Source organism: Dromiciops gliroides, chromosome 2 (genome assembly GCF_019393635.1).
Source record: "Dromiciops gliroides isolate mDroGli1 chromosome 2, mDroGli1.pri, whole genome shotgun sequence".
NCBI lineage: Eukaryota > Metazoa > Chordata > Mammalia > Microbiotheria > Microbiotheriidae > Dromiciops > Dromiciops gliroides.
In genome coordinates this window covers 672,932,252-672,958,159 of record NC_057862.1, presented here as the reverse complement: position 1 = coordinate 672,958,159, position 25,908 = coordinate 672,932,252, and the positions used below count along the sequence as shown (strand labels likewise).

Here is a 25,908-nt window from a genome sequence, read left to right as displayed (position 1 = left end):
CTCCTGACTCCAGGGCCGGTGCTCTATCCACTGTGCCACCTAGCTACCCTAGCTTATTTTCTTAGATTCTTAGATTCTTTACATAAGTTACTAGTGTTGGCTTTTTTTATACTTTATGTATATTTTAATTACTTTAAAAAAACTTTGGCTTTTATGAACTAAACTGCTCTAAGAATTTTGTTTCAAAACCTTCTTTGAACAAGTAATAGCTATGAACTGTAACTTAACAACTGTGTGTTTCAGTATATTCATCTATAAAATTAGGGGATTGGATTGAAGCTTTAAATCTATATTCTTATAATGCCAGACTAGAACACAGGAGATAAATTAGGAATGGGTATATAGCTATGGTAGTCATCTGCATCAAGATGGTAATTGACCTCATGGGATGTGGTGCAATCTCTGAAAGAGAGACTGCCTAGAGAGAAGAGCAAATGCATTTTTCTGAAGTGCCTGAAAAGAACGTTATCTTTGAAGGAGGTTAAACTCACCCCCACCATGTTTATATTTTGCTTAGGAAACCTTGTAATAAATAATGCAAAAGCAAACTTCACCATACCCTTGTTAAATGGATCAATTACTGCATTTTGAAACAGTGGAGTATGAATTAATGAGGTTTTGCTGTGTTGTACTTCAGTATTATGTGCAAGATGTACATTTGACTTTTGGAGGTATGGTTCAAGAGAAAGAACACCACCATGGAGAAGTTCATGTTATATTGACATCTTACATCTCCTTATAGCAAAAGTCCCTTTTAAAAAACTCTTTTCTTATAGTATAACAGTACTTCCCAAGTTGAGTGATTTTGTGAGTAAAACTACCTTGTCTACTAATAAAGATACTGCAGAATATGCTAAACTCATGAAGAGCATTCATTTTTTTAAAATAAACTGGGCAAATGTATGTTGGGAAGAGGGCTATCACTACCTGCTTGGCCTACCCCAACATGTTGATCCTCTATAAACTCAGTGAGGCTGATCATAAACCTATTAAGTCCATAACTGAAGCCTTTATAGCATAGTAGAACCCGTCTATGTTTATACTTCATTGAAAAAGGCTCTAAGATCTCAGGATTACTCCCACCCAATTATAAGGCACCAAAGGAGAATTTGTGTCTTAAATTGCTGGAATTATGTTTGGCGCAGAGATCCTAGAATCTTACGCAAACACTTGGAGTCGTAGCTCCTAGCTGAGGATGTCATATAGGGTGATTTCTATCTCACTTAATTCAGAATAAGAAATGTACATTTCTGTCACTCAGATTACCACCATGGTCCAAGAGCTATGTGCTCATTTATGAACTAACTATAATATGGTCCAATGATAGCAGGTTCTTTCTCTTCCTTTCACATAAAAAGGGACTTGCAGCCAGATCACAGAATCACAGAATTTGAGATTTGGAAAGAACTTCAGAGACTATCTTGTTGAACTCCAAAACAAAAGGAATCTTCAGTGTAATCTACCCAAGAAATCATCATCTAGCTTCTTTGTGAAGACTTCCAAAGAAAGGGAGCCCTCTAACTGCCAGGCCTTCTCCATTTTTGGACATCTCTATTATTACATTATGAAGTTTCCCCTTCCTATTAATATTGAGCCTAAATCAGCCTGTTTGAAATTTCTAGCATTTCTCCCAGTTCTGCCCTCTGAACCCAAATAGAATAGGTTGATTCTCTTTATTACATGAAAGCCCTTCAAATTTTTCAAAACAGCTATAATGTCTTCCTTGAATTTTCTCTTCTCCAGGCTAAAAATGATGAGTTCCTTTAAATGAGCAGATTTTAACTGCTGAATCTTGTGAATGAATAACAAAAGGCCCAGAAAATTTTGAATAATCTTCATAATTATAGAGGAAAAGAGATAGAGTTCAGGAAAAAATGCTTCATTTCTTCAGATATAGGAGAAAAATAGTAGCCTTAGAAGTCAAACACTTGGGTTCACATTTGACTTCTTCCGCATGCTTTGTGTGACCTTGGGCACATTGTTTAATGTCTCATTTTCCTTAGCTTAAAAAAAAATGATGCCACTCTCTGCCCTGCCCTTTCTGCCTCCCATTTTTGTTTTGTGATTAAATGAGAACATGTATGCAAAGCAGTTCTAAACTATGAAACATGATATGTACAAGCTACTATAAACATTAATTAAATTACCTTGCAAAAGTTGATGGCATAAAAATAAGCTTGGAAGATGTGCCTTACTTACATAAGAAAGCCTGAAAGCTGAGAGTCTGAATTTGCACAAAACAAGTCAGTGAATATCTAATTTACAAAAGAATTTAAAATATACTTTATTGGTTAAAAAGAATATATTTACATTTTGACTAAATATATTTCCAAATGTCTATAAATGGAATGAAATATGGTTCCCTTGCCCATAACATTTTTCTCCTTGTCTCCATATTTTATAAAAAAAGTTATTTAATTAGTATTGATTCCTTTGCATTTCTTTTTTTTTGTATAATTAAATCGTGTGTATACATTTTTATTAGCTTATGGCCTCATTAAGCCTAATAAGAGTGTTCACTTGTTTTTAATATATTTCTGTGTCTCCACTGTAGTTAAGATGGTTCATTCCCCCTTAAATGTATTTATTCATTTATTTGCTTAACCATCCATCCATCAATCCATTCATTCCTTCAATCCTTTTTACAAGTATTTATTACCTCTCTCTACCTGTCCTCAATTTAACTATTAAAAAAATTCATTAGAGTTAGGCATACTCCAACAAACTCACGTGTAGAAACATATGTCTCATTCATGTGTGACGTTCATCACCTCCCTGGCAGGAGGTGAGTACCTAGCAGGTTCTCTCCAAATTCATCAATTGCAAAGCATGGCATCTTGTTTTTTGATAAGTTTTCTGGCTACAATAAGATAAAATTCCTCTCCATCCTCTTCCCAGAAAAGGCTACAGATGAAATAATTAAAATCCATATGCTTAATGAGCTGTGCCTTCTGCAAGGTGGTGCGTTACTGATTCTAACTATGTTTAATAGCTCATAATATTCAGTGCACTTAATCACCAGCTACTGACATTTGTATTATTTTGCTCCCCACCAAAAAAAAAAAAAGCAAAACATGTCTTCAGTAGGATGGGAGGTGGGGACATTCAGATTGCATTCTTCACATACTTAATTACCTGCATTAATAAAGAGCATCAGGTATTATTAAATAAGGAAAATCAGGTTGTCCTTTGAAATTGTCATTTCTTGGTAAAAAAAAAAGTTGTCAAAGCAGAGCCATTGCAATGCCGGGACTTGATTAGGGAAAAGAGGTTTCTTTGACTTTCCTAAGTGTATTGGATAATTAGATGTTGGGTCAATGATGGCGGAAACATTTCCTGTAACCTGGATTCAAATTCTGGCTCTTGAAGTAAAAACAGCTTATAATTATATAGTCCTCAGTTACAAAGCCCTTTGCATACATAATTCCATTTAATATTCCTAATACTCTTCTGAGCTAGACAAGGCATGAATTTTTGGTCAACTTTTAAAGATGAAGAAAATGAGGCTTAGAAAGATTAAATCATTTTCCCCAGGCCACAAACAAGTAGCATATGGAAGAACAAGGGCTCATCCAGACTTTCTGATACAAAATCTGATGTACCCTGTAGCACAGCATCTCTGGGTATTAGCCTCTTTATTGAACCAGGTGACATGTCCCTCAAGTTCCTTCTGGCTCAAAATCAGTATGATTTAGTATTCATTTAAAATAGTAATGGCTTTGTGATCTACTTCTCTCTCTTTTAGATTGATCTTTCTCATTTTCTCCAAACAGAAGAAACTGTAGGATCCTAGATTGAGAAGTAGAAAAGTTCTTAGAGGTCATTTAGTCCAGAGGTGTCAAACTCAACTAAAAAGGGATACTGACATAGAAAACTACAAATTAATATTTTCCATATGGCATTACGCTTTCATTTTTTGGTTAAACATTGCCCAATTTTTAAATTTGGCTGGATTTTAATTTGATTTGGTTTATTTGATTCAAATACACCTTAGTGTATTGGGGTTTGGGGTTATGAGTCTCATAGCCTCTTATCTAATCCAACATACTTATTTGAAAACTGAGGAAACTGAGAACCAGAAAAAAGGAAGTGATTTGCCCAAGGTCACAAAGGTAGTGATTGGCAGAACTGGGTCTTGAGCAGCAGTCCTCTTGATACAGCTCATCCAAATCCTGCCTCATTTCTGCAGTGTAATCTGGATAACCATGTATGGAAAAGATAAGCTGGAGACCAGACCTGAGATATCAGTGCCAAGGGGCTAGTTCTGTTCAGCATAAAGAGAAATGGAAATAAAACTTTCTCATTCGGTGGTACTAGTGAGTTTGCCATAAAGATGTAAATCAGATCTTGCTCATTAACCTAGATTTTGGCAACTGATATAGGGTCTTATACTATAGGCTACTGACAGTATCAAACATTCCTATAACCTTCCTGTTGCCCTAGATGGCAGGAGCTTTAGGAGGCAGCATATTTTCGAGTTGTTTTGGTTTTTTTTTTGGTGGGGCAATGGGGGTTAAGTGACTTACCCAGGGTCACACAGCTAGTAAGTGTCAAGTGTCTGAGGCTCTATTTGAACTCAGGTACTCCTGAATCCAGAGCCGGTGCTTTATCCACTGTACCACCTAGCTGCCCCCAGAGGCAGCATGTTTTAATGGTATTTCAGTGGATCCCAATAGATCATCTTTGTCTCTGACTGCTCCCACCAAACACACACCAGATGAGAGGGAAATTGTGCTGTTCAATCTTTTCTACTCATTTTGGCGGGGGGTGGGGGGGAGGGGGGAGGCAGATGAAATATATTTACTTTCTATTCTAAGTTACTTATTGTTTCTGAAAAGGACTCTATTGTCTTACCAATATAAACCCAACAGCAGGTGGGGAATAGAATCAAGAAGCCATTAGGTTCCAAGCAGTCACTATTTCAGCGTGGTCTATTTCTTTGTGTTTTGTTTGTTTGTTTGTTGTTGGGGTTTTTTTTTGTTGTTTGTTTGTTTTTGTTTTTTTGCAGGGCAATGAGGGTTAAGTGACTTGCCCAGGGTCACACAGCTGGTAAGTGTCAAGTGTCTGGGTCCGGATTTGAACTCGGGTCCTCCTGAATCCAGGACCAGTGCTTATGCACTGCGCCACCTAGCTGCCCCAGGGTAGTCTATTTTAAAGATTTTCTGGATTTCTATATATCTTTCTGGACCTCACAACCTGACATCTATTAACTAGACTTTAACTTGATTCTTGGGTCTGGGTTGGCATCCATGTCAAATTGACATGAAATAAAAGAGGGAAGATGAGAATAACAATAGGCCCAAATTTAGTGCTTTGTCGTAATGAAGCAATTTACATACATTATTTTATTTTAGTCTCACAACAACCCTGAGAGAGGAAATGAAACTGAGCCCAGTTTAACTAACTCTATTTCTTGTTGTCTTACAAGTAGTGAGTAGGCAAGTCTGACTTTAAAGCCAGATTTCCTTTTTCTTCCACTTTGCCATCATCCTTTTCAGGAAGTTTGAGATGTATTTCATGTCCTCAAATAATGGGAAATCCTTACATCGTCTAAACAAATGTCTATACAATCTGTACATATACAATATAAAGTCTACATGGTGGAATACGTGCTCTGGGCATCCCAACCAATAAGAGAGAATTGAAGCACAGATGTGACGATGCTGTCCAAGCAAAGCTTGGAGAAACTCATCATTCGAAGTTTAGCTACTGTCCAAGATCCTATCCCCGCCCAGGCCCATAACCTCAATTCCTAGTGAACAAAAGTGAACAACAGATGAAATCAATTATCTATGACATTCTGAAGTAATCCTACTTTTCTTCTTATAAAAAAGAAGGGCTTAGGGGAAGAATTTCCTTCTATCTGTCATTTGGATGTTGTTGTTTCCCTTGTGCCCAACTCTTCATGAGTGAATTTCTGCGGCAAACAGGGTTATATGACTTTCTTAGCGTCACACAGCTAGTAAGTGTCTGAGGCTGGATTTGAATTCAGGAAGATGAAACTCTTCCTGACTCCAAGCCCAGTGTTCTATTTGGCATATCACCTAGGTGCTTCCATCATAGTGTAGATACCTGTAACATGAGAATCAAGAGACCAGATTATAGTTTGAGTCTGTCAAACACTAGCAATGTGACCATTGATATGTCATGTCGCTATTCCAGGCCTTGGTTTTGCCACCTACAAAATGAAGGCATCTGGCTAGAGGATTTGGCAGGTCTTTTACAGTTCTAAAATTCAATAATTTTTATTGCTGAAATGAGAATGAATACTTTTGTAAGTGTGCTTTGAGAATTAGATAACCATGAATGTAAGTGGCTTTCAGCCATTTTCCCTGCCTTATAGATTCTAAATATTAATCATAATGATAAATGGCTCTGAAAATGACAACTGTCAACTATTGAATTGGCCTTTAGGAAGTTTTGTGACAGTGTTTATATCTCTCAAATGAGGGTTCTATCTCTTCTGCTGATGGAACATAATATGATAACTAGGAACATGGATGAACATGGCATTTCCAAGTAGGACAGTTAGCCATGGCACCTCAAGGAACCTTGATCCCTCCTTCTAATACAGTTTCTTTCCATTAACTTAAACAGACCAGTAGTTTGCTCTCAGGAATGGTACCACAGGGAATAGAGCATATTTGATCTGGATATATCAAACAAAATATCTCTGTAGAGCTAATACAAAGAGCAGAGTCTAATCATGAGAATGTAAAGTGAAACAGAACTGAGTATAGTCTACCTCGTCCTCTTTATTCCCCATACCCCCACGGACCTATTTCCTTCTATACTTGCAGAGAGCTTAGGAAGAGAAAAATATGGATATCATAATTTCCCATTTAGACTATGAGAGTAGGTTTTCTAGCTCCACTTTTTTGTCCCTTAATTCATGCTTCACATCACTTACTGTCAGAGAAATCTTTCTGAGGCTCTAATCTATATATGATATTACGCTGTAATACCCTGTTCAGTTTTTGTTTGTTTGTTGTGGTTTTGCTTTGTTTTTAGTGGTACCTCATAGCCTTCTTTTTTTTTTTTTTTTTTTTTTTTTTTTTTGTGGGGCAATGGGGGTTAAGTGACTTGCCCAGGGTCACACAGCTAGTAAGTGTCAAGTGTCTGAGGCCGGATTTGAACTCAGGTACTCCTGAATCCAGGGCCGGTGCTTTATCCACTGCGCCACCTAGCCACCCCCCTTCATAGCCTTCTAAAGAAAATACAAACATGATAGCCTGTGTGAGATTTCTCACACTTCTGCTTCCCAATTATCTGATTTTATACCACTCCTCTTCACACACACTCTAAATGGAAAATTTCCATCCAAATGGAGAACTTTCCAATACTTCATTTTCTTGGTATCTGCATAAGCCAACTCCCATGCCAGGAATCTCCTCCATCCATAACTTTCCTTTCTGAAATCTTTCTTCAAAGCCTAGTTCAGTGGCCACCTTTTCCACGAAGCCTCTGCTGTCTATTTTCTCTTATAAGTCATTCTTCTTTTCTTAATTCTCTCATAACACTTTGCTTTTCCCTTTTTGTTTATTTAATGTTCCTCTAATTTGTGTTAAAGTTATTGTACAATGCTTATGTGATGTATTTACCTGTTTTGTCCCCTTTTCCAATTTATTAGCAGCTTGGTGAAAGGAGAAGCTTTTAATCATTCATTCATTCATTCATTCATTCGTTCATTCATTCATTCATTCATTCATTCATTCATTCATGATATCCTCAGTGCCATGGACAAGTCATTTCCCTTCACTATGCCTCACTTTTGTTATCTGTGAAATGTGGCAGTTTTCAATACCCTTTCTACCTCCAAGTCTTTCATCCTATGAGGTTAAAAAAAAAAGATCACATCATAGTTGTTGTGAATTATCTGATAACTGAACTTTCTGAAGTATCTGATGGTGAATTCCTGGATTGCAATTCAATTAAGTGGATGGAATTTAATGTATAGAGTAGCTAGCCAACTTGGGCTCGCTCGCTCTCTCTCTGTCTCTCTCTTCTCTCTCCCTCTCTCTCTCTCTCACACACACACATTTCATTCTCCTCATGATTTCTGTTCTTTATTTTTTCCTGCCATTTCTTTGATATCTTCTTTGTTCTCTTGCTTAAAAACAAAGAGCCTTTTATCATTTCTATCTTTTCTTTTTTGTTTTTACTCAGTTTTGCAATCTTGTTTGACTATCACACACCAGTGCTCTCCATTGCAGTTTCTTGGCAACAACACTGAAGTGATTTGCCATTTTCTTCTCCAGTGGATTAAGACAAACAAAGGTTAAGTTACTAGCCCAGGGTCACAATCTAGTAAGTGTCTGAGGCTGGATTTAAACTCAGGCCTTCCGGACTCCAGGCCCTGTGCTTTATCCATTGAGCTACCAAGCTGCTTCATCTTTTCTCTTTACTACTTTGATAATTATTATTTAAGTAACAGAAGGCAGGTACCAGTCCTGAGTGCAGAATATTAAATATTCCAGTCTGCTAAATAAATCATTTTTTTAGTGTTTTATTGGAAAGAGGAAAGCTAACTTTTCTTAAATTTTTCACAGGCCAATTTTCAATAATTCACATAATATCTACTATGTGCTCAGAACTATGTTGGGTAACATGAGGATAAAGGAAAAACAAAAAGTGGTGGTTGATCATCATTTATCACATTTCAACATAGTTCATTTTTGTCTGTAAATCTCAAGCTTCCAGTGTAGTACCATGAATTCAGTAGGTATTTTTAAAATGCTTATAGAATTAAATTTCTTGAATATATATATGCACTAGAAGACAGACTCTTTACATCCTTCCTACTTATATATTGTTGTCTTCCACAAAAAATAAGGTTTATTACATTTGGAAATCTTATGCTACTTTCTTGGCCTCAATTTCCTAATTTGTCAAATGAGAGGGTTTGATTAGTCATTCTCCTAAAAATGTATCATTCTCTGTTTTCTCTTTATCTGAACTGTCAGAATTGGAAGCTTTTCATTGTCTCTCTTTCCTTATGTTTATCTACAATTGCCTTCCTTCTCAATTAGATTTATAGTCGACACTGTATTAAAACTCAGCAATAATATAAATATATCTGAACATCGCTATTCAAAATAAAGGAATCAAAAAAAGTAGAACTCTCAGTACAAAACCTAGTATAAAAGCTGGCTAGTTTTGGAAACACATGTATTCAATTTCATATAATAAATGAGTTCTTTTGATTAGGTGGATCACCAAATCTAAATTAGCCTAGCATTAGAAAGTAGCATTAGCTGAAAGCCCATATGCAGACTTGAAACACTCCAACCATATTTTCCCCTTTCACTTCCTAGGTTGTAAATAAAAATAATGTTTTCTGGGGTGGGTGGGGATTTGAGATGGGTAGAGAATGATATTGATATGTTAAAGATCATTTTCTTTTTTTTGTGAAGCAATTGGGGTTAAGTGATTTGCCCAGGGTCACATGGCTAGTAAGTGTCAAGTATCTGAGGCTGGATTTGAACTCAGGTCCACCTGAATCCAGGGCCAGTACTCTATCTACTGTGCCACCTAGCTGCCCCATTAATGAGCATTTATTTTTATTTTTTTTATTTTATTATTTTTTTGGTGAGGCAATTGGGGTTAAGTGACTTGCCCAGGGTCACACAGCTGGTAAGTGTTAAGTGTCTGAGGCTGGATTTGAACTCAGGTACTCCTGAATCCAGGGCCAGTGCTTATCCACTGTGCCATCTAGCTGGCCCTATTAATGAGCATTCTTAACCCCTTTTGAACACTTTTTGTCCAGGTTTCAAAATATTTCCATATAAATGACTACTTCTGTGGCAGAAAGAATTTGCTCTAGTTTTTGGTTTGTAATCACATATATTGTTTGAAGGGAAAAACATATACAGGCAAAACAAGTTTATTTTGACTTTCCTTTTCCCTAACTTCATCTTGTTATGTCTGGATTCATAGATAACATCTCTGTTTAATTTTTTCAAGTGATTCACAGTTCTAAATATTTCATAGAATAGAGCTAATTGTGTGTATATAAATATAAATATGAGTACATATACATGCAAACATGTAAACACATGTATGTGTGTATATATGTATGTATATGTATATATGTATCTCTCTCCATATATATATATGGTCTCTCTCTCTCTCTCTCCATATATATATATATATATATATATATATATATGGAGAGAGAGAGAGAGACCATAGTTGTTTGAATATTGTGCTCCTCACCAGATCAGAATGTATCTGGCATATAGTAAGCACTTAATAAATTTTTATTGATTGACTGAGTACAGTCTTAGGTTTGCTTTAAAAATTGGAATTATCTTTTTTTATTGTTCACATCCAAGCCTATAAGAATAAAAGAACCCGGGCAGCTAGATGGCGCAGTGGATAGAGCACCGGCCCTGGAGTCAGGAGTACCTGAGTTCAAATCCGGCCTCAGACACTTAACACTTACTAGCTGTGTGACCCTGGGCAAGTCACTTAACCCCAATTGCCTCACTAAAAAAAAAAAAAAAAAGAAAAAGAAAAAAAAAAGAATAAAAGAACCCACAAAACAAACAAACAAAAAAGAATACAAGAACCAATAATGTGGTCAGCTTGAAATTTTATTAATTTTGAAAAATTTTGCTGTGTATAATCTATTTTCTATATATAGAATCAATAGATTTTTTTTCAAATCAATTAAATCAAATCATCCCCATATATATCTTAAAGTAATCACTGAGTTTTAGCATGGTGTTCCTATTTTGATGGCCATGTTTTTGTTAATGTGAACATTTTATTGCTTTTATGTGGGATTCTGAAAAATCGTTCCCAGTCAAATGGATGCTCTCCTGGTTCTTTACATCTGCTTCAACCTTCAATTCCTTGGGGTAGTAGGATTAGATTAGCTTGCTTTTTTTCCTACATTATTTTTTTTTGGCGGGGGGGGTGGGGTGGGGGGGGGAGAGGGCGGTCTCTTGAAATCAATTGTATTCAACACAAAGTTTCCCTCAAACATCAAAAGTTGTAATATCCTCATTAGTAGATTATTACAAAAGTCTCCCTGCTGTGGTATAATGTGAAACTTTAGTATGGTTGGGACTATTAAGTGTTTACTATTATCATCATTATCATTACTATTACTTTGTTATTATTATTATATCAATAACCATTTATTAAGCACCTATTATATGCTAGATACTGTGCTGGAAACACAAAGACAGGCAAAAGACAGCCATACCACCAAAGAGCGCAGTTTAATGAGTGTGACAACATGTATATGACTTTGTACAAACAAACCATGTACATAATATATTGAAGATAATCAGCAGACAAAAGGTCCTAGAATTGAAAGAGATCAAGAAAGGCTTCACACAGATGATAAGATTTTACCCGAGACCTAAAGGAAGCCAGAGACACCAAGAGTTGGAGTTGAGGAGGGAAGAGTGATCAAGGGGCCAGTCAGAGGAAATGACTGGAATCTGGATATAATATTAATATTAATTTAACACTTTAATGTTTGAAAAGCACTTTACACATTTTATTGCATTTGATCTTTTGCCACATTTAGTGTTATTCTTTTATATCTAAATTGCACACTTTTTAATCTTGTTTCATGCATCAAGACATATTCAGAGTCCCAATCAATTACAGCAGCATCTGATTGTTTCTTGATGTAGGAATGAAGTGGGGGAGGGGGCTCAAACCTAATATCTACATCAATGTTTTATTTTGTGATTACTTTATAACAAATCAACACTTGTATTGATTTTTCAAAAGGAATATTCAGCTATCTCCAAATTATGGGACTTTTTTTTTTCTTTAGCAGCTACACAGTTTATTGAATAGTAGGGTTTACATGATTGTAGCCTCAACAATATCATTTAATGTATAGAAGATGAAGCAAGAATGAATGCCTATGGATGAATAAAAATATCAAAGAAATAGCAACTTAAGAATATTATTTTCACAAATATTTAAGAATAACCAGGGAGGAGGGGCAGCTAGGTGGCACAGTGAATAAACCCCTAGTCTGGAATTCAGGAGGACCTGAGTTCAAATCCAACCTCAGAGACTTGACACTTCCTAGCTGTGTGACTCTGGACAAGTCACTTATCCCCCATTGCTCCACAAAAAAAAAAGAAAAGAAAAGAAAAAGAAAAACAAAAGAAAGAAAGAAAGAAAGAAAGAAAGAAAGAAAGAAAGAATAACCAGAGAGTGACAATAGTGTTAAGGACAAAAAAAGGGAAGGAGTTGGGGTTAGCCATATTAGGGTTATACAAGAGGTATATATAAACAAGATATAGGGCGGTTTTTACCAGGGATGAGTGTGCTTGTGACAATGGGCAATGTTTAGAAAGCAAAACTTGATTCCTTATTTTTCTCCTCTTTTTTTCCTTAAAATGATTTTTGAATTGGGAAGAATGGATTAAAAAAATTATTAGTATTTTGTGGAAGCCAAAGAAAAATGCAGAGCTCATTATGTAGCATTTAGCTGTATACAATGAGTTTCAGTTATAAATCTGAAGTAAGAATCCTAGAGTTCTAAAAAATATGGAATGATTTTATTTCTAGCCCACTTTTGGTTTTCATTAAAACATTTTGGAGAATAGGAGAGTTTATGTAAAATTAGAGAGAGGCATATGTCTTAGTTTTCAAGGGGAAAAGAGTAAATTCTACAAACTAAATCCAGTGAACTTAAATTCTATTCCTGACCCAATTTAAGTGGGTGGTTTGTACACATATGAGAGAAACAGTGCTCAAAAAAAAGTAAGCCTTACTTTATCAAGAATGGCTCATGCTTGGTTCATCTAATTTCCTTTTTGGACAGAGTAACTAGACTACCAGATTAAAGAAATCTTTTATATTTTAGGGCTTAGATTTCAGCATAGCATTTGGCAGTGTCTCATGTTACACTTTTAGCTAAAGGGTAGATCAATTGGTTAAGTGGTAGGACAGTTAGATGGTTTTATTCTTTCAAGGCACTTATATTATTCCTTGACCTAGAGCTTGGATAGGAGATGAAGGTGTATGAAGATTTCTTGAAAGAATTAGAGATATTTATTTGGGAGAGGAGAATATATATGAGATGTGATGGTTTTCCTCAGAGATATCTAATTAAAGACAGATTAAATATCTTCTGCATCCAGCACAAAGTCTTACTCATAATAGGTGGTTAATATCTATTTCACTCAATTGAAAATTTCTTTGTTCTCATAGGACATACAATGACCAATTAACAAAACAGACTTTAAAATGTTTTGGTTTAATATAAGGAAAATCTTCCTTAAAATTAGAACTGTCCACCAATTAAATAGGCTGCCTGAGGAAATCATACTCCTCCTTTCACTGGAGGACTTTAAGAAAAGAATGAGTATATATACTTGTGGATATTATAGAAGGGTTTCTTTGCTGTTTCAGTGTAGTTTAGAGTAGGTGTATCCCATTAATTTCCTTCAAACTTTTAGGTTATGTTATTTGGTGACCACATTTTAGCATGACCTCCTTCCCAGTTTGTCCTTTTATGCCACATCACTATGTAGTAGGTGTATGAAAGAGAGAGAAACAGAGAGACAGAGAGAGAGTGACAGAGAGACAGGAAGGCAGAGACAGAGAAATACACACAAAGAGAGACAATAAGCATACCTGTGTGTTAGGGTGTTGAGAGGGGGGCACTTTTATTGCTTTTCTTTGGAAGGCTTTATTTGAATATCTGTAAAATTGATCTGATGCATGGGACTGATGTTGGCCTAAATCTATATTTCCAAGTTACCTGCCTTCCCTTTAAAGTTTATCTGGTCCTTTAGGACCAGATAAATCTTGACAATGTGCCTTTTTGACAGTACAGTAATGAATGTTTAAGTTTCACATGGGCTGTAAAACTCGAGGTTGTTTGTGTTGAACATAAAGACTGAACCAATCTGCAAGTCTAATGTGGCTATTGTAGATGGCAGCTTCCTTTTGAATCCAACAGTGTAATATATTTCATATACATCGACACATTTCCTGGATCTAAAATAGCATCGTCATGAAGATGAGTGTTTTCTTTTAAGCACACACTAAAATTGTTTCATTGCATCCAGATGCACAGCAAAATGTTAAAATTTTTGAACAGGAACACGCAATAAAAGAAGCTACGTGATGACAACAAATTTCATTTGAAAACTATAAATTAACCAAAGAAAGATATCCATTTATATTTTTTAAAGTGATAACTTATTTGGGATTGATATATTTCTAATGTTAAATTGGTTGAGGATTGTCATCCTCAACTAACAAGAAACTTCAAATAAGGAAATTTTTCTAGTTAATTTATTTTGGATAGAATGAAGACTCAACTAAGTCAATGTCTTGTGTCTCATTGTTAGTTTACTCCAGTGTTCATAACAGCATCGTTATTTTTCCCTATCACCACCATGCCCAGCTGCAAACAGGTAGGACTCCTTAGTCAAAACAGAGATCTCAGGTGTGTGTGCACATGTATATGTGTATGTGAGAGACAGAGACAGAGCTAGAGAGACAGAGACGAGACCGAGAGATGAGAATCAGGAGAGAGAGAGAGAGAGAGAGAGAGAGAGAGAGAGAGAGAGAGAGAGAGAGAGAGAGAGGAAAGAACAACAGAGGAGAGAGACAAGAGAGAGAAATTGACACAGAGATAATGAAACAGAAAGAGACCAAGAGACAAAGAAGAAGGCAGAGACATAGAGACAAAGAAATGGTTGTTGTACATCAGGGATAGTTAGGAGTGATTGCCAAGATCCAACAGAGCATCATAAAAACAGATTATGGCAGTCAAATCTCCCTTTTGATTTTGATGTAATTACTAACCCAGGAAATAAAGGGATCCCTGACAGGTTAGTTAACCAAAATTTTAGCTAGAAAATTATTCAAATATTTCATACTGTTCTCGTACCGAAGATGGAGAGTTGTAAATTAAACCAATGGTGGCCAACTCAAATAGAATTGACTCCCAGAAGGCCATGATTTGATTTTGTAACGATTGGAATGACGCCACCTGCTGGAGACTTACTGTAGAAGAGTTCTGCCCATGAAGTGAAGGTCTTTGAGGGCAAGACCAGTAGTCTTTTCTTTGGCGTCAGGAAGTGACGCAGGCTAGTGGGAGGAAGAAAGAAGAGACTGGCGCTCGGTCTCACTCTCCTTCCTGAGGACGTTGGTGGAGAGTGGAGCTAGAAATGCTCTCTCCCTTTAATAGATAGATGAATGTAGGCCTTTCTCTCTCTTTACCAAATTCTTATTCTCCTTAATAAATGCTTAAAAGTCTAACTCTTGCTAAAGCTTATAATTTATTGGCGACCACTCATTAAATAGTTTAGACAGTTTAGCTAGAATTTTAACCCTTAAACAATTTTAAAACCCACAAATTAACATTATGTATTGTTATAATTTTAGTTATTTTGTATGTATTATGTTTATTTATCTATCACATTTTTATCTGGTTTAAGGTGGGAGTTTGGGGGCTGCCTGCTGGACACCTCTGTACTAAACAATAAGAAAATTAGATGGATTGAGTCCTAATTTCATGAGAGCATTCAGGTCATAGTTATTACTTATGCAGAGTCAGAGTGGCAGAAGGTCTCCAGGAGAGGACCCTGGGGATCTGTGTTTGGCCTAATTTTTTTCTTTTTTAAATCAACCATGTGGATAAAAGTATGGATGAACTGTTCATCAAATTTACACAATCGTTGACCTGAATCTAAGGAGACTTAAATCAATGCAGATCAATGGAAAATTGTATACTTAAGTATTAAAAATCAGTTTTACCAGAACAAAATGGAAGAAACATGGCTATATAGCAGGTGTTCTAAAAATGATTTCTTTTGTGTTTGTTTTTGTTTTAGTAGATGGCAAGCTTAATGAATCAGTCATTTGATGTGGTAGCCAAAAAGCTAAAGAAAAATTGAACTGTACTGACAGCTATGACTGCCAGTAATAGGGAAGGGATAACCCTCTTCAGTCCTCATGTGATCTATTTCATTTAGTTCTTGATAATAGAGTTTTACAAGGACATTAAAAAGCTAGAGAATTTCCAGAGGTGAATAATCAAAATGATGAGGACCCTGAGTTTATTTCGTATGAGTAACAGGTGTAAAAAAAAAAAAGTATTTTAGCCTAGAGAAGAGAAAAGTCTCTGGACGTGTTAACTGTCTTTCATTATTAGAAGGGTTGTCAAGTGGACAAAGGATTACACTTTGCATTTTTTGTCCCCAGAGAGTGGCTGGGTTGCCCCGTGAGTAATGGGTAGAAGCTACAAAGAGAACGATTTAGGCCTGATGTCAGGTATAATTTTCTAATGTTTCAAGCTGTCCCAGAGTGCTGCCTCAAGAGGTAGTGGGTTCCTTCTCTGAGGTCTACATGCATCGGTTTGATAACCACTCATAAAATATATTGTTGGTAATTCCTTTTGGATATAGCTTGAATTTAGATGACTTCTGACATCCCTTACTTGATTCAAATGTTAGCAATCTGTGGCTCAGTCACTTCTACGGTTCCCTTTAGTTATGCAGTCAGACAAATAGTCCCTTTTATAAATGAATTCGATTTAGGAAATCCCCAACCACTTGGCTGATGGAAACTATGAATAGGGTATTTCTAGCTATGTATAGCATGGGGATTAGTTCCTTAAAGAGAATTCATGATGTTTGAGGATCAAGGAGATTCATAAACATTGTTCTATCAACAACGATATATTTTGCATTGTTCCTTGGAATAATAATAATTATTATTATTACTATTGTTATTATCATCATTATTTTATGAGATTTAAGCATAATCAGATCTGGATGAATCCTTGTTTTCTCTTTTGTCTTGTAGGTGAAACGATGAGAATTGCCTCTTCAGAATTTGCTGATGACCCATGTTCCTCAGTGAAACGCGGCACAATGGTGCGAGCTGCCCGAGCTTTGCTCTCAGCTGTTACTCGCTTGCTCATTTTAGCTGACATGGCCGATGTCATGAGACTCTTATCTCACTTGAAAATTGTGCGTATGACTTTTGAATATCTCTCTTGTGGGGGGAACAGTTTTCAGCCATAGAATGGCAATTAAGCATGCAATGACTGCCTTCCAGGGATGCACATGGTTATCAGATGATTTGGCCCATTGGTTTTGTATTATTTCCTCTAAATCTGGCATTATTAACTTTTCATGTTTTTTATTATATTTATTATATTTATTTATTCATTCATTCATTTATTTATTTATTAATTTATTTATTTATCTATCTATTTATCTATCTATCTATTCATCTATTTATTTATTTATCTATCTATCTATCTATCTATCTACCTATCTATCTATCTATCTATCTATTTATTTATTTATTTATTTTTGTTAAATACACAGGAACAAAAGAAAACCACTCTCATCCTCACGGAAATAAAGCTCAGTCTTCCCTTTGGCATCCAGCATAACTCCAACAAATTTTTCACTTAAGTTTTTCAGGGCATTTTACAGAGAAGGAGGAAAACCAGAAACTTCACGTGTTTCATACCTAGTTTCAGATTCAAAATCATCTCCTTGATGCTGGTGGTTAGCCTGTCAGTTATTCCTGGTGACTTGCCCAATGGCCCCTTCTACCCAGTTTGTTTTAGCTAAGCTCAGACCATATTGGAATTAAGTATCATGGGCTAAAGCTTAGGTGGGTCAGGAAGAAAGGTGGTCAGTTTCTCTTTTTTATAGTCCGACCTAGGAAGTAAAGCATTGTCTAGGACCGGACTTCTTCCTCAATGATAATTAGACTCAATTATTTTTCCTGCACTTCCTAGACCATGGTTTAGTCACACTGGTAAAAAGCCCTAAAAGCCTAGATTTTCTGATAAGAGACATCCCAAACTGGAGTTCAAGGATGTGGGTTCAAATCTAGTTTCTGCTGCTTACTAACTCTGAAACCTTAGCCAAACCCCTTCAATTTCTGAGCCTTAGTTTCTTTATTTTTCTTATTGCAAAATCAGAGTGTTATTAGGGAGAAGGGCAGACTGGCATAGAGGGGAGAGATACCATCAGTCAGAAAGGCATGGAGTCAAGTTCCACTTCTGACCCCATGCCTTTCTGACTCTAATGGTATCCCTGAATAATATAGTAAACCTTCACTGAGAGACTTCACCCCAGCTACCAGTGTGACTAAGCTTTAGAAGGAAAGACAATATCCTTTAATCTAAATATTTTCACTCTTAGTGATGAAGGGTTGTCCTTTCATGGGCTACTTCTGAGTTCCAAGGAAGTGGGTTTAGATATGATGGCTAATAATACTAAGGGTTATCACTAATATTTATATAAGTCTTTAAGGTTTGGGAACATGTTATACCTCTTTTCATTGGAGATGATGCTGTGAGGTATTCACATTTTGTATCTCTAAGGGACATTAGGAGATTAGGAGATGACCTAGGGTCACACCCCTAGTCAGTAGAGGAATACAGCTGGTATATACAGAAGAATCCAAATCTGCTTTTGTTTTTCCTCACTCCAAGTCTACACATTCTCTGCTAACCTCATCTGCCTCCCAATCAGTGAAAAAGACTTTTTGACCTATCATATTACCAGCTTAGAGAGGTAGAAGGCCATGCTAGGTAGAATGCCAGTTTTCATGTGAGAAGACCAGGGTTTAAAGGCTTGCCTCTGACCAATTTTATTTTATTTTATTTTATTCATTCATTCATCCATCCATTTATTTATTATTTATTTGTTTGTTTATTCATTCATGCATGTATTCATTCGTTGCCTTGCCTACTCATTCATTTGTTTGTTTGTTCATTTATTTATTTATTCATTTATGTATTCATTCATTCATTCTTTACCATTTATTCATTCATTTATTCATTCATTCATTCACTCATTTATTTATTTATTTATCTATTTATTTATTTGTTTGTTTGTTTGTTGTGGAGCAAGGGGGTTAAGTGACTTGCCCAGGGTCACACAGCTAGTAAGTGTCAAATGTCTGAGGCTGCATTTGAACTCAGGTCCTCCTGAATCCAGTGCCAGTGCTTTATCCACTGTGCCACCTAGCTGCCCCCTCTGACACATTTTAGTTGCCTGGATCTAGGCAATTCTTTTAGCCTCACACTGTCAACCCTTCTCCCATCCTCTTCCAACAAATGCTCTTAGGCTAGAAGTTAAATACCTGACTTGGTGCAGAGAGTTTCTACTCACGGAGTTCTTTTTTTTTTGGGGGGGGGGGCAATGGAGGTTAAGTGACTTGCCCAGGGTCACACAACTATTAAGTGTCAAGTGTCTAAGTCTCACGGAGTTCTTAGAACAGATAAAAGCACAATTTTAGATATTGAAAACAAAATATCACCAACTTTATCATGGATTAAGTGCCTCTTCACTTTTGGGACATTTCTTCAAAACATATATCTGGCTAACGTCCTCATTATTCCAGAAAGTCTCACCCAAATTGGTGCTGGGTCACCTGATGGCTGGAATGGTCCTTACAGGTATAGTGAGTGCGAGAAATGACCCTGGTAGAGTGTGAAGTGTGGTCCCCTCTCTAATGAACCCCAGCTCCACGAGACTTCAGTGCCCATGTTTTTGGGTACCAGGATAGTAGTGTCATCCTGTGTGTATGTCCCATTAAGTCTGACAAGGAGAATGTGCAAACTGTCTTCCTCTTTCCATATGGTCTTGTCACCTATGCTTATCCTACCTCTCCCCCTTAGCCCAACAGTGGGGAAGATGGGTAGCAATGTCCAGTTGGATATTATTGGTATTAACAGAAAGGCCTTTTGTCTGATTCTGCTAATATTGGTGGCCTGGTGTCAGTGTGTGTGTGTGTGTGTGTGTGTGTGAGAGAGAGAGAGAGAGAGAGAGAGAGAGAGAGAGAGAGAGAGAGAGTAAGAGAGTATTTGGCAGACCATTCAAGAGGTAGAGAGGGAGGCTGAATGAAAAGGCCAGTGTCCCTGTGCTCACTGCCCCAATATGGAAGCTGCCCTTTAAACTTATCTCTAGAATGCTGAGTATAGAGGCTATTACTGTCTGTCACTCGGCTTCTGGACTTTGCCCAATTTGGACAATCCTGTATGGGGTACATTGAATCAATTGTATTATTTTTCCAAACCCAAAAGCTTGGGAGAGCCTACTTATTGCAAATGCTTAGAAAGGCCAGCTCAGCCACACTAAGTAGCCCTGTCAGGCTCAATTCTGTAATTAAGTACCAGCATAGATTAGATAACACCTTTGTGAGGCTGGATGCTGAACACCAGTAACAGAGCTGTAGTAGAGTGGCACCATCTAGTGAATAAATTTCGGAATTACAAGTGGCGATGCCCAACCTGCATTACATTTCTATCCATATTGGAACTTTGGGAATAGAAATAGTTGAAAGGTATTGTACTTTGAAACACACACACACACACACACACACACACACACAAATACATACACACAGAGCAACAAACTTAAGACGGGACATTATGTATGTATGTGTGTACACACATGCACATGTGCATATACATACATACATGTAAACATGATGGGAAATTATATATGTATGTTTGTGGATACAAACACATATATCCTATTTTATGTTTGTTGCTCTGCATGTGTATAATTTTGCATTTCATTTGCATTTTCTGGGGCCTATCCAAAACAAAACAAAAACCATATTAACACAATTTCAGTCTTTTCATTTCTTTCCCCCATCTTTCTCTTTCTTTCATCCTATTTCTTTATTTCATTTCCCTATCTTATTCATTACTTTATCTGTATTTGATTTATCTTGAATGGATAGAAAAAAAAAACTACATATTTTGGAGTGGAAATCAGTGCGTAGTACTATTTGACTAATTTTGTTCTAGGTAAAGAACTAAACAGTATAGTTACATACTTCATTACTAATTTTAAACAAGGTTAAATGTTTATATTTACATGAAATAGCTGAAATAAATATGATTGAACTTATTATCGTAAAAATATTTCAATAAGTATAGTTTTGAACATCTTTTAAAAATAATTTTACCTTACATAGACTAAGGAAAAAGGTGTCCTTTGTCCCATAGAATGCCATGAACTTAGAATCATTTTACAAAATGAAACAATGCTTCTTTAGATACACTGTATTATATTACAGTAAGGACAATAAATGTCTCAGCAGAATACATGGGTTCAAATTTGAGCTTTTCTGCTTAATATCTGCATAGATCTTTGCAAATCACTTCTCTGGGAGTCTGTTCCCTAATTTTTTCATGCATATACGCATGGATTCATTTATTTGTAAATGAGAGTTGCACTAGATCTGACCTTCAAAGTTTCTTCCAGCTGAAAAACCTATATTATTTTCCCATGTAAGTAGTGTACAAATTCATAGACTCTAAAAGGCCACCTAGAATACTTTTAAACATTTCTAACAAGCAGAAATGTAGTCTTTTAATTAAGATATATGGTGAAGTAGAACCCATTACCTCCTGAGGCAGTCCTGTTCATTTTTGTCAGAATATAATTAGCATTTTTTTCTTACACCAAGTCAAAATTTGTCTTGCAGCAACTTTCCCTCTTGCTCATAATTCTGCCCTTCATGAAAAGGCCAAACAAGTCTTGCTTTTGTTTTCTGGGAGCCTTCAAGCCCTTCAAGCATCTGTCAGTGATTGTCATGTTTTCCCAAATCTTCCAGTCTTTATGCTAGTCGTCCTTAGTCCCTTCAACCAACTGATTTTTGTCCCCTGGATACATATTGATATCTTTCTTAAAACTTGTTGCCCAGGACCAAATAAAGCATTCCACTTCTTTCCTGATGTTACAGCAGAAATGAATTATTCTTCTGTCTGGAGCAGCTAGGTTGCACAGTGGATAAAGCACTAGAATCTGGAGTAGGGATGAACTAAGTTAAATATTTTTTTTTGGGGGGGGGGCAATGAGGATTAAGTGATTTGCCCAGGGTCACACTGCTAGTAAGTGCCAAATGTCTGAGGCTGTATTTGAACTCAGGTACTCCTGACTCCAGATCCAGTGCTCTATCTACTACGCCACCTAGCTGCCCCTGAGTTAAATTCTCTTATCAGATAATTACACTGGGTGATACTGAGCAAGTCATTTAACCTCTCTTTGCCTATGTATCCTCATCTGTAAAATGGAGACAATAATAGCACCCATCTTCCAGGGTTGGCATGAGATTCTAATGAGCTAATATTTGTAAAGTGCTTAGTTCAGTACCCAGAAAAAAAGATCTCTATAAATACTAGCTATCATCGCCCCCACCATCATCAATGACCATATTCATTATTATTGTTTCTTGTTGTGGTTATATGCCTAAAATTGCATAATATTTTCAAACTCTTCTCTCTCATGATCAATTCATAATAGATTTTCTAAAAGCCTGAGATTTTGTCATGCAAAAAATTGTCTAGCATATAGTGCCTATACAGATTTCCTTATCTTATCCTTCTGAACTTTTAAGCTCAATGATATATCATTTTCATCTTGTCTCTTTCAGCCCAGGGTTCCAAATCACTTTGGTTCCTGATTCTGACATGGCACTATAATGCCATTGGAAAATTTGTCAAGTACGACATCTGTGTTTTCAAGACATTGATACAAATTTTAAACTTTCCATTAAGCAGTGAAGAATCCTTGAGGTACTCTGATATAGATCAACATCTAATCCAAAGTCGATTTATATTGCTCACAGCCAAATAAACTTTTAATAGCCACTGGCCTCAATATGGTTCATGGTGTTCCACTCCAAAGTTCTTTTTTAAAAAAAATATACTTGTCACTGTAGGATTCCTAATTTCACCAACCCACACATATATTCTTTAGGATTTGTAAACCATCATCAACATGTTTGTCTTATGGTCTCATGCTATTTGCTTGCCTTTGTGTACTTTCCTGGGCTTTTGATCAAATTCCATTTGGAAGGTACCATTTCAGGCTAACAACTTTATAGTCCTTCCCACCCACCCCCAACAAGTAGGCATTGGAGCTACCTTTTTTCATTAACTGTCCAAATCCACATGATTTTTTTTTTTGCTTGGGTGGCGGGAGGTTATGTTCTGTCTTTGTTGAGTGAATGAGTTTTAAGGTTGAGCTTAATGAGACTTGGGGTGATTTTGGGGAGCCTTATGGAGAAAACTCATATAAAGAATGCTGAAACAATAAGTGATACCCACAGAGCAGAATCGGTTTTACAAGGCAATGCCAAGTTGTGCCCTCCAGTGCAATACCACAGTAGTGATTTACGTGTCAAATACCTCGCCAGATGTGGAATTGTAATCATTTTACATTGTCAAAGTTGCAGCATTGTGCTTTGCACACTAACCACCTGGTGTGTATCACAATCACTTGACTTTCTAAGGACTCTCTGTTGATATGTCATACTTCAGGCATTTTGAGCAATTCTGCATTCCAATTAGTACCCAGGATCCCAGATCTTTTTATATTCTGCCTGCTCTGAATTCATGTGATCAGATTATATTGTTATTTTAGATGTAATGAAGGCAGTGCATATTGACATGTATGTGTTCCACAGTATATATGCATATGCTTTATCCTACAAATAACACTGCCCTTATTTTATTTGTTGCAAATTGTGTATTAAGCATCAACATGCAAAGTGGTGTGCTAGACATGCTGAGAATGCAGAGATTAGCTCAAGGCCTCTACTCTCCTCCTTGAGGTTCCCTTCAAGCACTCCAAAGTAGAAAACAGAGACATTTTGCTGGCTACACATACAGGGCTTTGATTTTCCCCAAGTGCTTTATATACAACAACCCTGCAAATTAGAGAATGCAAATACTTCATGCTCACTTTACACATTAACAATAGAACATGGGTATCACATTTGTTTAGAATTGCATAACAAGATCCTTAAAATGTCTCTGAAAAGTGATCGAGCATTAGTTTTCCTCCTGATCCTGGCATTTAAAGACCTCTGCAGTCTTGTCCCCAAACTACTTTTCTGATCTATCTCTGATTATTTGGGATTTTATGATTTTCTCCTGATTCTTGTTCTTGCATTCAAGGTGCCCTACACTATTGCCCTAAACTTACCTTTCTAATCTGTCTCTCATTTATTTTGCATTCAAACAAATTAGATTACTCTTTGTTTCCTGTTATCATCCTGCCCTGTTACATCTCATATCGTTCCCCTGTATTTGAAATGAATTCCCTTCCACTCTCCTTTTGGTCTCCCAAAGTCTTTTGCTTCTTTTATGACCTGACTTAGATATCTTCTCCTCCATGAAGTCTTCCCTTACTATTCTTTCCCCTACCCAAGCAAACATGGCCTCTGCCTCCATGCATCATAGTATTTTATGGGGCCCTTACTTTTCTAGACATCTCATCTCATTATTCTAGACATCACAATTAATTGTATAACTTTTGCCCTCATTAGATTATCCTAGAATTATAAAATCATCGGTTTGAACTTTGAAAGTACCTTAGAAGGCCATTTACTTTATTTTGCAGTTTAGGAAAATTAGCCAAAAACAGTTAAGTGACTAGAAAAGGATTGCATAGCCAGTAAGCATCAGAGGTAGTATGAGAATTCATGATTCCTAATTCCAGATCTAGTACCCTAACAACATACTCCATACTATAAACTGCTTTAGTGAAGGGGCCTGTGCTGGGTATAGCTTTTTCTTCTCAGATCCTAGAATGTCACATGAATGAATAAATGAACACAAATGATGAAATTGAGACTTACAAAGGCAAAGGGATCACACACCTAGTATTTCCCGACTTCAAGACTCTTTACATTAGAACTGTGCTTGCTTTTAATCTACCAGATCCCAAGCCCAGTGCTGCTGTCAAATATCTTTTTGGATATTACAAGATTCTACTTTTAATGACCCTTCTAATAAGTTATGATAAGTTCCCTTGCTCTTTTATTGGTGTACCATTGATGACATGCGATGGTAGGTTCCTACAAATGTTGGCCAGCAAGCTGCCAGCAGTGAGTGACATGAGATGCCATAATATTTACCAGGATCCCATTTCTCACATGTTTTCAGAAGGCTGTTTCAGGGGACTGGTGGTGTTTGTTTAGTGCACCATATGCTGAATGAAACATCTCTTGCAGTTCTTTTTTTTTCACACTGCTTGTCAATCTCTGAGGCTCTAAGGAACCAGATGTCTTTGACCATAACAGTGCTGATTTCTGTAGAAGCTGAAATTGCATCCTCCTTGCACCTGTCCATCAGGAATCGGAGTATTGCTGTAGGATGGGCTACCCTGGAGATGACTGAGGTGTGGCCACCTTCTCAGGGGGCCTGTACCTTGCCTTCCAAGCCATATGTTAACATTATCCACCCTACTTAGAAATTGTCCTGATAATGAAGTTCAACCCAGAGTTTTACTAAGTCATTTTGTTGTTGCTGCTGCTGCCGCTGCCACCACTGTCATCCTTCTTCTTCTTTCTTCTTCTTCTTCTTCTTCTTCTTCTTCTTCTTCTTCTTCTTCTTCTTCTTCTTCTTCTTCTTCTTCTTCTTCTTCTTCTTCTTCTTCTTCTTCTTCTTCTTCTTCTTCTTCTTCTTCTTCTTCTTCTTCTTCTTCTTCTTCTTCTTCTTCTTCTTCTTCTTCTTCTTCTTCTTCTTCTTCTTCTTCTTCTTCTTCTTCTTCTTCTTCTTCTTCTTCTTCTTCTTCTTCTTCTTCTTCTTCTTCTTCTTCTTCTTCTTCTTCTTCTTCTTCTTCTTCTTCTTCTTCTTCTTCTTCTTCTCCTGCTCCTGCTCCTGCTCCTGCTCCTGCTCCTGCATTTCAATAGTAGCCATTGAATTTTCTGGCAATGTATTCTACCCAAGTATTTAGCTGGTTAGCGTTTCATAGAGTTAACATCATCATCATTACCATCATAAACCCCACCAAAACACCATCATCATTATCACCTTTTTAAAAAAAATTAAGTTATTAATATTATTCCTATGAAACATAAACTGGCCAACTATTTGTGTATAGTATAGTTCCAGAAAATTCTGACAAGTTTATGACT

The 25,908-nt window shown here is 36.6% G+C and overlaps 1 protein-coding gene across 2 annotated transcripts in view; it reads left to right on the top strand.

Annotated features, from left to right (window-relative positions):
* The window catches only part of CTNNA2 (catenin alpha 2), a 1,529,678-nt gene that overhangs the window by 469,430 nt on the left and 1,034,340 nt on the right, over nt 1-25,908 (top strand). For both annotated transcript variants that reach the window (XM_043982315.1, XM_043982316.1), the window contains exon 4: nt 16,804-16,970. In XM_043982315.1, coding sequence (XP_043838250.1) covers nt 16,804-16,970 — 167 coding nt within the window. The remainder of the gene's footprint in view (nt 1-16,803; nt 16,971-25,908) is intronic.